Source organism: Paroedura picta, chromosome 17, assembly GCF_049243985.1.
Source record: "Paroedura picta isolate Pp20150507F chromosome 17, Ppicta_v3.0, whole genome shotgun sequence".
NCBI classification, from domain to species: domain Eukaryota; kingdom Metazoa; phylum Chordata; class Lepidosauria; order Squamata; family Gekkonidae; genus Paroedura; species Paroedura picta.
In genome coordinates, this window is record NC_135385.1 from 4,025,704 (window position 1) to 4,039,625 (window position 13,922).

At 47.3% G+C, this 13,922-nt stretch overlaps 2 protein-coding genes across 5 annotated transcripts in view; one reads left to right on the forward strand and one right to left on the reverse strand.

Annotated features, from left to right (window-relative positions):
* Positions 1 to 6,103, reverse strand: part of VPS35L (VPS35 endosomal protein sorting factor like) — a 90,237-nt gene extending 84,134 nt beyond the window's left edge. The window contains exons 1-2 of the mRNA XM_077316129.1: positions 5,973 to 6,103; positions 536 to 635 (exon numbers count right to left, since the gene is read on the reverse strand). Of these exons, the coding sequence (XP_077172244.1) occupies positions 536 to 635; positions 5,973 to 5,989 (117 nt within the window). The 5' untranslated portion in view covers positions 5,990 to 6,103. The remainder of the gene's footprint in view (positions 1 to 535; positions 636 to 5,972) is intronic.
* A 3,511-nt stretch (positions 6,104 to 9,614) lies between these two features.
* The window catches only part of THOC5 (THO complex subunit 5), a 28,398-nt gene continuing 24,090 nt past the window's right edge, over positions 9,615 to 13,922 (forward strand). For 2 of the 4 annotated variants that reach the window (XM_077316155.1, XM_077316157.1), the window contains exons 1-6: positions 9,615 to 9,702; positions 10,977 to 11,091; positions 11,766 to 11,909; positions 12,063 to 12,176; positions 12,895 to 12,992; positions 13,659 to 13,805. In XM_077316155.1, coding sequence (XP_077172270.1) covers positions 10,996 to 11,091; positions 11,766 to 11,909; positions 12,063 to 12,176; positions 12,895 to 12,992; positions 13,659 to 13,805 — 599 coding nt within the window. In that variant the 5' untranslated portion in view covers positions 9,615 to 9,702; positions 10,977 to 10,995. Of the gene's footprint in view, positions 9,883 to 10,976; positions 11,092 to 11,295; positions 11,390 to 11,765; positions 11,910 to 12,062; positions 12,177 to 12,894; positions 12,993 to 13,658; positions 13,806 to 13,922 lie in introns of those variants that run through there. The other 2 variants (XM_077316156.1, XM_077316158.1) reach the window with 2 other exon arrangements.

Consider the following 13,922-nt stretch of genomic DNA (forward strand, 5'->3'; position numbering starts at 1 on the left):
CCTACCTGGTGGAATGAGCTCCCGGGTGAGCTGCGGGCCCTGCGGGATTTGCCAACTTTCTGCAGGGCCTGTAAAACGGAGCTCTTCCACCAGATTGAGGCTAGGGACAGGGAATTAGGGACATCACCCCCCCCCCCACCCCCGTGGGAGTTCGAAGTGTACACTGCTCCTTCCCATTTTCTTCTCTCCATCTCATACTGACAGTGATGAGGACGGGTTTTTTTGCCGTCATGTTGGTAGTTTAACGTTTTTAATGGGAATTTTAATAGGGTTGAGATTGACGTGACCCGCCTCGAGCCTATTGGGAGAGGCGGGAAATAAATCCAATAATATTAATAATATATTAATGATAGTAATGATAGAATCACACGGGTCCCTCCCACCCACTGCATCAGCAGCACCAGCATCTTGACAGCATTACTGACGGTGGTTGAAGGTTTTTGTAGAACGCATGCAGTGGGGTGGGGTGGGGGTTGAATTACGCAGCACTTTAAGAGATACCGAAAATGTTAGTGAGAAAGACGTGGAAGCTTACTGTAATGGGTTTGAGTGGGTGGTAGTCTCCAAATTCTACAGCCACTGCTTCCAGCCTGCATGATTCCAGTTCCCTGGTGTAGTTCCTTGATCTTGCGTGCCTGAAGATGAAATGTGTTACTGAAGCCAGTACAATGGGAAACCAGTTCGGATAAGGAAAGGCACAGGAAAAGACACATGTTTTCTAAATATTCCTCATCTGTAAGCATGTCACGGGCCTGGAAGAGTGGCAGAGTTTCCAAGATGTCATAGTCCCACTGCATACCACATTGGTCAGACCTCACTTGGAGTCCTGTGTGCAGTTCTGGAAAGGCATCACTTCAAAAAGGAGGTGGACAAAATTGAGAGGATGTAGAGGAGAGCGACAAGGATGACTCAAGACGTGGGGACCAAGCCCTGTGAGGAAAGGCTGAGGGACTTGGGAATGTTCAGCTTGGAGAAAGGGAGGTTGAGCAAAGACATGCTCTTTTTAAACGTTTTGAAAGGTTGTCACTTACAGAGGAGGGTAGGGAGTGGTTCCTGTTGGCAGCAGAGTATAGGGCCTGTAGCAATGGCTTCAAACTATATGTAGAACGGTAACGGATATATATCATAGAGTTGGAAGGGACCTCCAGGGTCATCTAGTTCAGGGGTAGTCAACCTGTGGTCCTCCAGATGTTCATGAACTACAATTCCTATGAGCCCCTGCCAGCATTTGCTGGCAGGGGCTCATGGGAATTGTAGTCCGTGGACATCTGGAGGACCACAGGTTGACTGCCCCTGATCTAGTTAACTGCCTGCAGAATGCAGGAAATTCACAACTTCCTGCCCACCACGGTGACTCCAATTCCATGTACAGTCGATACTCCCCCCTCCAAAAAAACCAGAATTCATAGCCAGTCTGGCCTGGAGGAAACCCGCCTCACGACCCCAAAGTGGTGACTGGCATTTCCCTGGGCATGCAAGAAAGGGCCACAAGAGTCAAGCTCAGACACAATCCCACAGAAATTCACAGAGTCAGCATTTCTGTGAGGTGACTAGCTAGCCTCTGCTTAAAAGCTTCCAAGGAAGGAGAACCCACCACCTCCCGAGGAAGCCTGTTCCACTGAGAAATTGCTCTGCCAGGAACTTCTTCCAGATGTTTAGCTGAAAATTCTTTTGAATGAATTTAATTCCCTTGGTTCTGGTCCGACCCTCTGGGGCAACAGGAAACAACTCTTCTCCATCCTCTGTAACAGCCTTTCAAGTACTTTAAGATCGCTATCATATCACCTGTCAGTCGTCTCCTCTCCAGGCTAAACAGACCAGGCTCCCCCAACCATTCCTCATACGACCTGGTCTCCAAACCCCTCACCATCTTCATTATCCTCCTCCAGATGCGCTCCAGTTTGTCTACATCCTTCTTCAATGTGGCGCTCCAAAATGAACACAGAGCAGAGTAAAGCGGCACCATCACCTTGTGCGATGCCGACACTGCACTTCTCTTGAAATGCCATTGGCCTTTTTGGTCACCAAGTCACACTGCTCACTAATGTTTATTGTCTGATCTACTAAGACCCCGAGATCCTTCTCACGTGTGCTGCTGCCAAGACAAATCTCCCCCATCCTTTAATGATGCATTTGATTTTTCCAACCTAAATGCAGAACTTTACATTTTTCACTACTAAAATTCATTTTAGCCTAGTTTTCCAGCCTGTCAAGATCATCCGGTATCATGATTCTGTCTTCTGCTTTTTGGGCTACCCCTCCAAGTTTAGTATCATCTGCAAATTTAATAAGCACCCCTTCTATTCCTTCATCCAAATCATTTATTAATATGTTGAACAACACAGGGCCCTGAGGCACTCCATTTATCCCTCCTTTCCAAGAAGATGGAAGCACCCTTTGGGTGTGATCTGTCAACCAGTTCTCGATCCAACTAACAGTAATAGGATCCATACATTTTACCAACTTGTCAACAGGAATATCATGGGGAACCTTATCAAAAGCTTTACGGAAACGAAGCTAAATGATATCCACAGTACCCAGCTTTCTGGACCATGGTTTGAGCACACTTCTCAGAGAATAACTTTCTCAAAAAAAAAAGAGATAAGGTTAGTCTAACATTACTTGTTCTTAAGAAAGCTGTCCTGACTCTTAGTAATCACAGCCATCTGCTCTAGCTGCTCAAGGACTAACTGTTTGATGATTTGTTCTAAAAATTTGCCAGCTATAGACAGATGGGTCGGTAGTTATCGGGGGGGGGGGGATTCAGTCAGAGTAGTTCAGTAGTGGAATCGACTGCCTAAGGAGACCCCCTCAGCAGTGGTTTTTAAGCAGCAGCTGGACAGCTACTTATCAAGGATTCTTTATGCTGATCCTGCATTGAACTAGATGGCCTGTCTGGCTTCTTTGAACTCTAGGATTCTATCATTTTATTCTTGCATCTTCGGAACCTCTTTAAGGACTGGAGATGTCCCGGAGGACTGGAAGAGAGCAAACGTTATTCCAATCTTCAAAAAAGGGAGGAAGGATGACCCGGGAAACTACAGACCAGTGACCTCTGTTGTGGGGAAGATAATGGAGCAGATATTAAAGGGAGCGATCTGCAAACATCTGGAGGATTTTATTCTTGCATAAATGACATGGAACACATTTCTCAGAGGCCATGAGCAGATCTTGACTATGCGGATACTTTATATGTAGTAACATTTATAAACAGTAGAGGCAAGGGGCCATTAAATACGGAATGCAATGTAAATATTTAATATGTAAATCTGTTTTCGTTAATACAGAGTTCACCAGCTTTGCTAAGGTATTTTGTAGCTATGCTAAATTTTAAAAATTTTTAAATCCTGCTGAGTTTTCACTTCACTGTGTCTGATGATGCCTGCCAAAATTTCTGCGGCACTAAGTGTATCGTTCAACCAAACAAGATCCACTGAAATCCATCTGCTCACATGCAAAGTTTCCACATCTATTTCTATACTAATTATCAAATATTCCTTTGCCATTACAATATGATGACTATGCTTTGAGTCCACAGGACAGGAGATAAGCAGGTTCAAATTATTTCAAATAAAGGAATAACTAAAAGGCCCAAAGACAAATTCACATGTTAAAAATGGGCTCTATTTTCAGCTTGTATAAATCACACCAAAACCCAGAGGAGCTAAACAGCTCATTGTCATATGCAGGTTAAGTGAATAGGAAAACCTAATCATTATTTTATGAGCCTTCTCTCTAAATCAGGGGTAGTCAAACTGCGGACCTCCAGATGTCTGTGGACTACAATTCCCAGGAGCCCCTGCCAGCATTCGCTGGCAGGGGCTCCTGGGAATTGTAGTCCACGGACATCTGGAGGGCCGCAGTTTGACTACCCCTGCTCTAAATGCAGTACAAGGGCTCAGTAGCATGGCTCAAAGGAAATTCGGTCATAAATTAGTGAAAGAGGGAAGGAAAATCTAAGGACTCTGGGTTTCTTCATCTCAAGACTTCTGCTTTCACTTGAATGTACTATTTGTGTGTGTGTTCAGGGTAGGAGACAGCTGAGTTTCCCCCAGTATTTATATAGCAGCCATTCCTTTGAAAAGACAGCCCAGATTATAGAACGAGCTTCTTAAATTCAGCCCTGAATGTCCTTCAATGAACTAAAAAGATTTTAACACAGCGAAAGCAACGGAGCACTAACCCAAACCAACAGCAACCCATACCGAGCAAGGAAAGAAAAGTGTCCAAACAAATCGCTCTTATAACATCTGAATTCTTTAGCATGAAAAAAGTTGGTTTCCATCAAAGTAAAATGACTTGGGGGTTCCATTTTAAATGCATATTGTTCCCTAACACCTACAGGTGCCCCCCAGACTGAGGGACCGAACCTACTGAGGGATTGTCAAGTTATTGTTGAAGTGCCGTTCTAATTGTTCCAGTTGATGTGTTGTTGTTATTGTTATACTGCTATATTGATTTTGATAGCGTTCGATGTGAATGTTCAAAAATGTTTTGTCAACCGCCCAAAGCCGTAGGGAAGGGCGGTATAAATGAATGAATGAATGAATGAATGAATGAATGAATGAATGAATGAATGAATGAGAATCCACTGTTTACCATCACAGACCACTTCAGGATGATTCCACTTTGCTATTTATCATTGTTTGAGGAATGACAGCATAAAAATCTGAACTTTCCAAGTTATTATGGGGTGATCAATTAGTAAGCAAAATAGTCTTGTCCTTGTTCCAGTCCTTTTCAATCTATGCATCTCTGATGTTCCTGAGATGTTAAGTAACTGTCAGGTAAAGTACGAAAGATGGCTCATAGAAAACAAACAGGCTTTGGCTTTAAAGGGGACAAAATACCAAGCTCTGAATGCAATTGTGGTGCAGGCTATATTCCATCTGTCACAGGAGTATGAGGGTTGTGTTTTCCAGGGAGATGTGACAGAGCTCTTCGAACTCTCCCCAGCTGCAATTGAGTGGATTGAATATTTATTTTTTTTTTTGGGGGGGGGGGAGGCTGCCCAATCTGTTTGCATAACTTGTGCCATACAATAAATAAATAATACTCAACGCAGATGACAGAATCCTGAAAGTGAAGGAGGGAAGGGGAAAATAATCACACAGCATAGTCCAGAAGGGATACTGCAACAGCACTGGGGGAATAAAGCAATAATATGGCCACGGAGCATAAGATGCACAGTAAGCATTGCCAGCAAAGGATGTAGGGCAGGGGTAGTCAACCTGTGGTCCTCCAGGGGTCCATGGACTACAATTCCCATGAGCCCCTGCCAGCAACCACAGGTTGCCTACCCCTGATTTAGAAGACTGTGAGGAATCCGGGTTTCCCAAGGTAAGTGATAGTCTCCCCCCCCCACATGGTTTAGGGCAGGGCTAGTCAACCTGGGGTCCTCCAGATGCCCACGGACTACAATTCCCATGAGCCCCTGCCAGCAACCACAGGTTGAGTACCCCTGATTTAGAAGAGTGCGAGGAATCTGGGTTTCCCAAGGTAAGTGATAGTCTCCCCCCACATGGTTTAGGGCAAGGCTAGTCACCCTGGGGTCCTCCAGATGCCCACGGACTACAATTCCCATGAGCCCCTGCCAGCAACCACAGGTTGAGTACCCCTGATTTAGAAGAGTGCGAGGAATCTGGGTTTCCCAAGGTAAGTGATAGTCTCCCCCCACATGGTTTAGGGCAGGGCTAGTCACCCTGGGGTCCTCCAGAGGTCCATGGACTACAATTCCCATGAGCCCCTGCCAGCGAACGCTGGCAGGGGCTCATGGGAATTGTAGTCCATGGACCTCTGGAGAACCACAGCAATGAAAAGGCAGTGGGACTCCCCGGGCGGCACAGACAGCTCCAGGCAATGCAGGCCTGCCCTTTCCTCCCGCCGCAGGGAACAAGCCCTCCGCCCGCCTGCGAGCCTCCTCCGAGGGACAGCCTGGAAGAAGGGACCCCCCGACGCCCCTCGGCTCTTACCACGGGAAGGCCGCCATCTTGCGCCCTGGCAGGTGACTCCGCCCCCTCCCGCGACGCCTTTTATACTTCCCGCCCCGCCTTCCGCGGCGCCCGCGGCGGCCATCTTGAAGAAGGGCAAGCGCCCTGGCCCTAAAGACCCCGGCTCTCCGCCAAAGGGCACGTGACCCAGATTTTAAAAAAAAAACACTTAATGAATAAATTATGTGTGTCTGTTTGTTGTGGGTTGTTCCCAGCATTGGCAGTCCACCTGTGGTCCTCCAGATATTCATGGACTACAGTTCCCAGGAGCCCCTGCCAGCAAACCCTGACAAGGGGGCTCATGGGAATTGTAGTTCATGAACATCTGGAGGCCCACAGGTGGACTACCCCTGTAGAACTGGCATTTGCATTGTTTCAAGCAGGTGGGCGGGTGGGTCTGAAGTAGCACAACACAAATCGAGGCCCATCGCACCTTTAAGACCAAGAAAGATTTATTCAAGGCGTGAGCTTTCGAGTGCGGGCACTCTCCCCCAGACAAAATGAAACAAGTGTGGAATTCGCATTGGTTTCACTGTTCAGCTTCTTCAGCAGAAGGGGGGGAAACAAGACGACTATGTAACAATATAACTTGTAATTTCGAACTCACACGGGAACTTTCTGTAATCTCTACCCAGGCGTGGCTGGACTGTGGCTCTCCAGATGTGCATGGACTGCATTTCCTATGAGTTGGCAGGGGATCATGGGAATTGTAGTTCTTGTAGACAGTTTGGCCTCCCCACAGTTAGGCTCCAAATGAGACAGATTCACAAGGCCCACTCAAGCCCATTGAAGTCAGTGTAGGGCAGGGGTAGTCAAACTGCGGCCCTCCAGATGTCCATGGACTACAATTCCCAGGAGCCCCTGCCAGCAACCACAGGTTGACTACCCCTGATTTAGAAGAGTGCGAGGAATCTGGGTTTCCCAAGGTAAGTGATAGTCTCCCCCCACATGGTTTAGGGCAGGGCTAGTCACCCTGGGGTCCTCCAGAGGTCCATGGACTACAATTCCCTTGAGCCCCTTCCAGCGAACGCTGGCAGGGGCTCCTGGGAATTGTAGTCCATGGACATCTGGAGGGCCGCAGTTTGACTACCCCTGGTGTAGGGTAAAAGCGATGCCCCTTCCAAGTGCTAGCCGGGGGGGGTAGGGTCTGCTTAGCTTCCAAGATGAGGGAGGATTGGGCTTGCCTGGGCTATCCAGGTTGGGGAGTTTTGAAGCAAAAAGCTCTGGACTGGTTTCTGGTGGGATCCTGCTCATTGACAAGGTTGAAAATGTGGAAAGGAGGCACTATAAAGTGATGGGGTGGGATGCAGGGCGCCGAGAAGGAAAGCGGGGGGGGGGGGGGTTTCTGTGGAAGAGAGAAGGGGGGTTGCTAGGAGAGTAAAGCTGTAGGGGGGAGACGGAAGGGGACCTTCCAAGCACAAAGTGACTCTTGAGAGCCCCCAGGGCCGCATCTTGGCCATCCTAAAGAAAAAGCAGAGACCTGAACGGACTAAGCCAGGATTTTTTCATCTCTGTCAAGAGGAAATCTTGATTGATTGGGTGATTCCCACCACTCTCTCGGGGAGGCAGGACTAAAATTCTTCCTCTTCCTATCCTTGGTGGCATCACCCGTCCTTCAGTTCTTTTCCTGCCTTGACAGGGAGATCAATTGTCCTTTGGTGTCTGTAATGCATCCTGCTGGTTTTGGTGGTTCTGAGCTGTCCCAGAGGCATTTGGGGGGAGAGTTACACTTCTTAATTTCTAAAATGTTGTTCTCAAGTGTCTTTAATGCATCCTACTGATTTTTAGGGTATTCTTGTTTGTTTAATGGCCATTCTGGCCTGTTTCAGGGTGTTCTGGAGGCTTTTTGGTCTAGTATGGGTTAATAAAGGTGCAGAATTTCTGACTTTTCATTCTAAAATATTGTTCTCAAGTGTCTGTAATGCATCCCACTGATTATTTCTTGCAGTACTCTTGTTTGCTTAACACCTGTTTTGGCCTGTTCCAGGCGGCTCCCTGTCCCCAAAATTAGGATATGTAGTGAGATAAGAATCTAATGTCCCTATTCAGCCCTGGGATGTGGGTGTCCAATTCTGGTGAATTAACTCTTTAAATTAGTCTTGAACATACCCCAGTGTTTCTGTTTTATTTCAGCCTGTTCCAACAATGGGCTAATAAAATTAATAGGGGGGGGGAGAAGAAAAATTAGCTAAGAGCAGAGAGTATCATGATGCCCGCCAGTGTGTTTCCAGATGCTTTCCCCTGCCCCTCCCCAAACAGAGAGCCAGTCCTGACTATTCTTTACAGATAGAGGTGCTTCAAAACTTCCTAGATCTTCTGCAAAGGAGTGCCCATTCAGAATTCGCTGCCCCCATTCATGGGAATGTTTGGGTTGCAATCTCCTATAATCCTATAATCCCCCCTCCCCCATTGGGACCTATTTGGTTGTGATGGTGGCACCCAGTAAACTTTTTCAAAATTCCTAAAGTGCCTGCAGGCTCTACAGGTTGAGTAGTATGGCTCTCCACCTAAAGTGGTGCTCATTCTACACAGGTTGGGGAATGTGTTTTTGCAGCTAGGTTTTCCTGTGTGAAACAGGAAAACCTACTTCAAAAGTGCATTGGAACTGCACTATCCACACGTGTAGCAGATCTGTCAAGGACTGAGCTTAAGGTCCCAGAGAGGATCCAGGCAGATGCAGAACTGACCCATCTGCTAGATCCAATCAGTTCAATTGAGCCAATAGCGTGCAACTGTGGGATTTTCTTTTGTCTACCACTTATATACGAGCCTCTTGTGGCGCAGAGTGGACATGCTGTTTGAAGCTCTGCCCATGTGGCTGGGAGTTCAATCCCAGCAGCCGGCTCAAGGTTGACTCAGCCTTCCATCCTTCCGAGGTCGGTAAAATGAGTACCCAGCTTGCTGCTGGGGGATAAACGGTAATGACTGGGGAAGGCCCTGGCAAACCACCCCGTATTGAGTCTGCCATGAAAACGCTAGAGGGCGTCACCCCAAGGGCCAGTCATGACCCGGTGCTTGCACAGGGGATACCTTTACCTTTACCACTTGTATATATGTTGGGATTGGATGGTGGTGGGGGGGTTGGGTCTCCTTGTTGCCTGCTACAACAGGCATCCACTGCTGAGATCACCAATACGGATCTGTCCATTCACCCAGTAGCCTGGCGTTCTTCCCTTGAACCCCCAGATCTAACATGCAGAATGAGCCAGAGTTGCACAAGATGCATTCACACGTCTGTCCAAGGAAAAGAGGAGCACAAAGACGAGAGGAGCGTTCCAGCACAAGACCCGGGCACAGTATGAGTTCGAGCATCATGGAGTCGGCCCAGTCCAACCCATCACGTCAGCTCCCCTGCAGACATTAAAAAACCAGTTTGCCTTTTCAAGCTGGGGGTATATAATAAACAATCGGTAAATAATAAATTAAATACAATAAACATTGATTTACGATAAACAACACATTAGATTTATTATAAATAAATAATAAATCAAATACATACTGCATTCATACGGCACATGAATACAAAAAAACAAACAGATAAATAATCAAATAACGGAGCCGACCGACGTTTTGCCCAGGCGCCCCACCAGGGGGCGCGGGAGGACTGCCGTCGACTCTCTAGCCGCGGGAACTCGTTGGCCCCTCGCTTCCGGAACTTCCGGTGAGCAGTACCAGCGCTTCATTTCCCGAGCGGGCTTGCTGGGCGACGGTGGTAAGCGGGTTCAGGGAGCAGTTTTATTTTCTATTTTTTATTATTATTATTATTGTTATTATATTTTTCCATGGGCTGCGGTCCCCGCTTTCCCTTGCAATTCCTTCCCTGTGCTGCAGAGCGTTGCCAGCCTCCCGGCGGGAGTCTCCCTGCGTTATAAGCTGATTTCCAGGCTGCAGGGTCAGTGTCCCCTTGGGGGGAATGGCAGGTTTGGGGGGGGGAGGCCGCTCTGTGTCCCACGAGCCCCCCCTTCCGTCCCCGCCCCTTCGCGAGCGCCATGCCCAGATTGGCAGCATATGGGGGATGATGGAGCTAAGGTGAGCACAGACCAGCCTAGGGGTGGCCAGACTGTGACTCTCCAGATGTCCATGCACTACAGTTCCCAGGAGCTCCCGCCAGGTCATTGTAGGTCATCTAGATCCGGGGTAGTCAACCTGTGGTCCTCCAGATGTTCATGGACTACAATTCCCAGAATGCTGGCAGGGGCTCGTGGGAATTGTAGTCCATGAACATCTGGAGGACCACAGGTTGACTACCCCGGATCTAGAGAGCCACAGTCTGGCCACCCCTGCTCTAGCCTCGTTTCTTGCACTGGGAAAAGTGTTTGCTCACGAGGATGGGGTGCAAAATAAAAGGAGAGTGCTTCTCTTCAGGGCGTGTAGAGGTGTCCTGTTTTTGCTTATTGCTGCAACATAAGGAGCCTCTCCCGTTGCAGAGAATAGGGGGGAGAAGGCATCTAGGGTCTCCACTTCTCTTGCTGTAGGAGTTAAGCACTGGAAGAGGGAGAAGGAGTTCAGTCTGGGGGACACCTCAAGAAAATAGGAATAAGATGTGGATGAAGGCACCTTTAAGGTTTACACCCCTTAAGCACCTTTGATTTTTTATATTGAATTTATATGTGTGCCCATTTTTATACTTGTTCTGGCTTATGAGTAGCACTTTGGCTCTGGATTCCAGGGGCATAGGGGGAACTTGAAACAGATACTCTTGGGTGTTTGGAAAAGAATGGTAAATTGGGAAGTTTTTGTAACAGGCGCTAGTAAAGAATCAATTCAGGTGGGTAGCTATGTTGGTCTGAAGTAGTAGAAGAAATTTGAGTTTTAACTTGTTTGGTATTAAAGGTGCCATTGGACTCAAAGTTTGTTCTAGTAAGTTTGTCCTAGAAAGAATAATTCTTTCTCCCCTCCACCCCGAATAAACCAAACCACCTGCATTCTGTTCAATAAAATAATTGTTGAATATTTAGGAAGCTGTTTTTCTCTCTCCACCTGCAGAATCAGAAAGGGAGGGGGGATGTCATCTGATTCCAGTAAGAAACGGAAGCCAAAGGTTATCCGCACAGATGGAGGACCACAGGAGAGCAAGAGAAGCAGGCCAGAGGCTGACCAGGTACCTTTACAGTACAGGGATGTGATAAAGTACACCTATGTCTAAATAGCAATCTACAAGCAGGGTAGTTTGGTCTCTATTTAGTTACATGAGAGTTTAACCATTCAGCACAGAAGAGCTATTTTTAAATATATCCAAACTTTCACTACCTGAAGAAATCCCAAAGCAGCTTATAAACACCTTTCCTTTCCTATCCCCCAACAGACACCTCGTGAGGTAGATTGGGCTGAGAGAACTCTAAGAGAACTGTTCTGTGAGAACAGCTCTAAGAGAACTCCGATCACCTAGCTGGCTGCATGTGAGTGGAGATCAAATACAGTTCTTTACCATCTTTATAGGTTTTTAGGAGGCTCCTTTTATTCTGACCCCAAAGGTCAGACATGACCCAGTGCTTGCACAGGGGATACCTTTACCTTAAAGCCTAACACCATTTTGATCCTAAATAAAAACTTCAGTATGGGCTTTAAGGGGCTTAAAGCTGCGAGTGTTTCTTAATTGGGGGAGTAAATGTGGTTTTGCTGCATTTTGTATGCTCTGGGCCACAGGGAAAAGGTAGAGCGTGCATGGGCTTGTGGGAATTGTAGTCCATGAACATCTGGAGGACCACAGGTTGACTACCCCTGTTATAAAGAATACATGCTAAGCCTTTCTCTCTGGTCTATTTCTTTGTCCAGGACACCAAATGCTACAGTGAGGAGGCAGAAGTCGATCTGCGAGACCCCAATAAAGATTATGAACTTTACAAACAGACTTGCCAGGACCTTCAGAAGCTGATGGCCGAGATCCAGGAGCTGAAAAGCAAAGGCAACAAAGACAGCGTAAGGCCTTGGGACATAAGCAGGGGGAGGGAATATGTGCAGCTGGCAGGAAACCCCTGGCAGACCTGAGGGGTATTTGAAATAAGATAATTGCTGAACAGGGGGAGGAGTTAAATGTGTGTCAGCTTCTCTGTTGTCCTCTCTGCTGTTCAGGCTGCTGAGATAGAGGAGCGTCGCATTCAGAGCTGTGTGCACTTCATGACCCTGAAGAAACTCAACCGCCTAGCTCACATACGCTTAAAGAAGGGAAGGGACCAGACTCATGAGGTATGGCCGAGGGCAGAGACCTGAAGAGGTTGGTGTGAAAACTACCAGCTGTATAATTGCACAAACTGAAAAGGTAGTTTTCTAGATCCGTTCCCTTTAATATACGCAAATTTTAATCCAGATGGTGGTTTATGAGAGCCAGTTTGGTGCAGTGGTTAGGAATGCGGTCTTCTCATCTGGCATGCCGGATGTGATTCCCCAGTCCCCCACATGCAGCCAGCTGGGTGATCTTGGGCTTGCCACAGCACTAATAGAGCTGTTCTGGCCGAGCAGGAATATCAGGGCTCTCTCAGCCTCACCCACCTCACAAGGGTGTCTGTTGTGGGGAGAGGAATGGGAAGGCGACTGTAAGCCGCTTTGAGACTCCTTCGGGTAGAGAAAAGCGGCATATAAGAACCAACTCTTCTTCTTCATCATCATCATGAGGTTGAAGATGAACACCAGTTCTTTCCAGCTGATTATTCTAGAATTACAGCCATAATCTTTGTAACCGTTGACTCTTTTTTTTTTTCTTTTCAATGAGATGATGGCTTCCTTTTTCGTGGTCATGCGATAATTGCAAAATCCACTTTTTTGTGTGACTGGTTTGTGCAAAGCTTCTTGCTTTCCTTTGGGTCTACACTGAATGATTCATGCCAGCACATCTGCCTTTTAGGTCTCGTCACTCGCGTGTGTTTGGGCTTTGGAAATCTAGCTGTGTCTTTTAAATGCCCTGCAGGCCAAGCAGAAGGTGGACGCATATCACTTGCAGCTCCAGAATCTCCTGTATGAAGTCATGCACCTGCAGAAGGAGATCACGAAATGTCTGGAGTTCAAGTAAGCGTAGCAAAGGAAAGTGGTTTGGGGGTGGGAAGGCTGAAGTTTGGGCAGCAACAGTAGTAATGAGGGGGGGGGGAGGTTTCTTCTCCTTTGCACTGGAGAAGAATGCATGACTTCATTGAAGGGTTTTTCTAAGCATAAGACAAAAATCCAGCAGTACCTTAAAGCTAAAAACTTAAGTATGGGCTTTTGTCAGTTGCAGCTCTCCAAGGAGTTGTTACTCGTATTGAAATTTTTATTTAGGATCTAAATAAATGTTGTAGGCTTTTGTTTTCCTTTGCTATAGCAGCCTTAAAACGACTAGCCTTCTGCAGCTTTCACACAAAACCCTAGCAAAAGGCTTGGCTTTCTGATGGACCCTTCCTTACAAACCTGAATTGTTCCCCCCTGAATAGAGAAAACAGGATTTTGACAATATGATTTCCCACCCCACAGTTCCCTTCTGTTCCTGTTCTGTTAGACAGCTTGGGGGATCTCCAGCTGGTCCTGTGTCCTGCATATCCCCCTAAAGGGAGGAGGATGCAGAATTCCTCTGTAGAAGCACAGCTTTTGGGTCTCCTGCAGCCTGTGGCCATTGAGTCTTATGATCCAACCGGTGACCGATGCCCACTGGGCCACAGTAAGGTATGAACGACATATGCAGCTTCTGGTTTCTTTTTTCAGATCCAGACATGAGGAAATTGAGCTGGTCACCATTAAGGAGTTCTACGAAGAAGCCCCTCCAGAAATCAGCAAGCCGGAGATCACCACCGATGACCCTCACCAGCAGACTCTTTCCCGTCTCGACTGGGAGCTGGAGCAGCGCAAGCGGTGAGGATGCTAATTCAGCAGTTGTTGTTCAGGTGTGCCACTCAGGTGTGCTGGTGTTCTTATCTCTGCCTCCTGGCCCCAGCTTGGAGCATAATAATGAAGTCTTTGACCCAAACC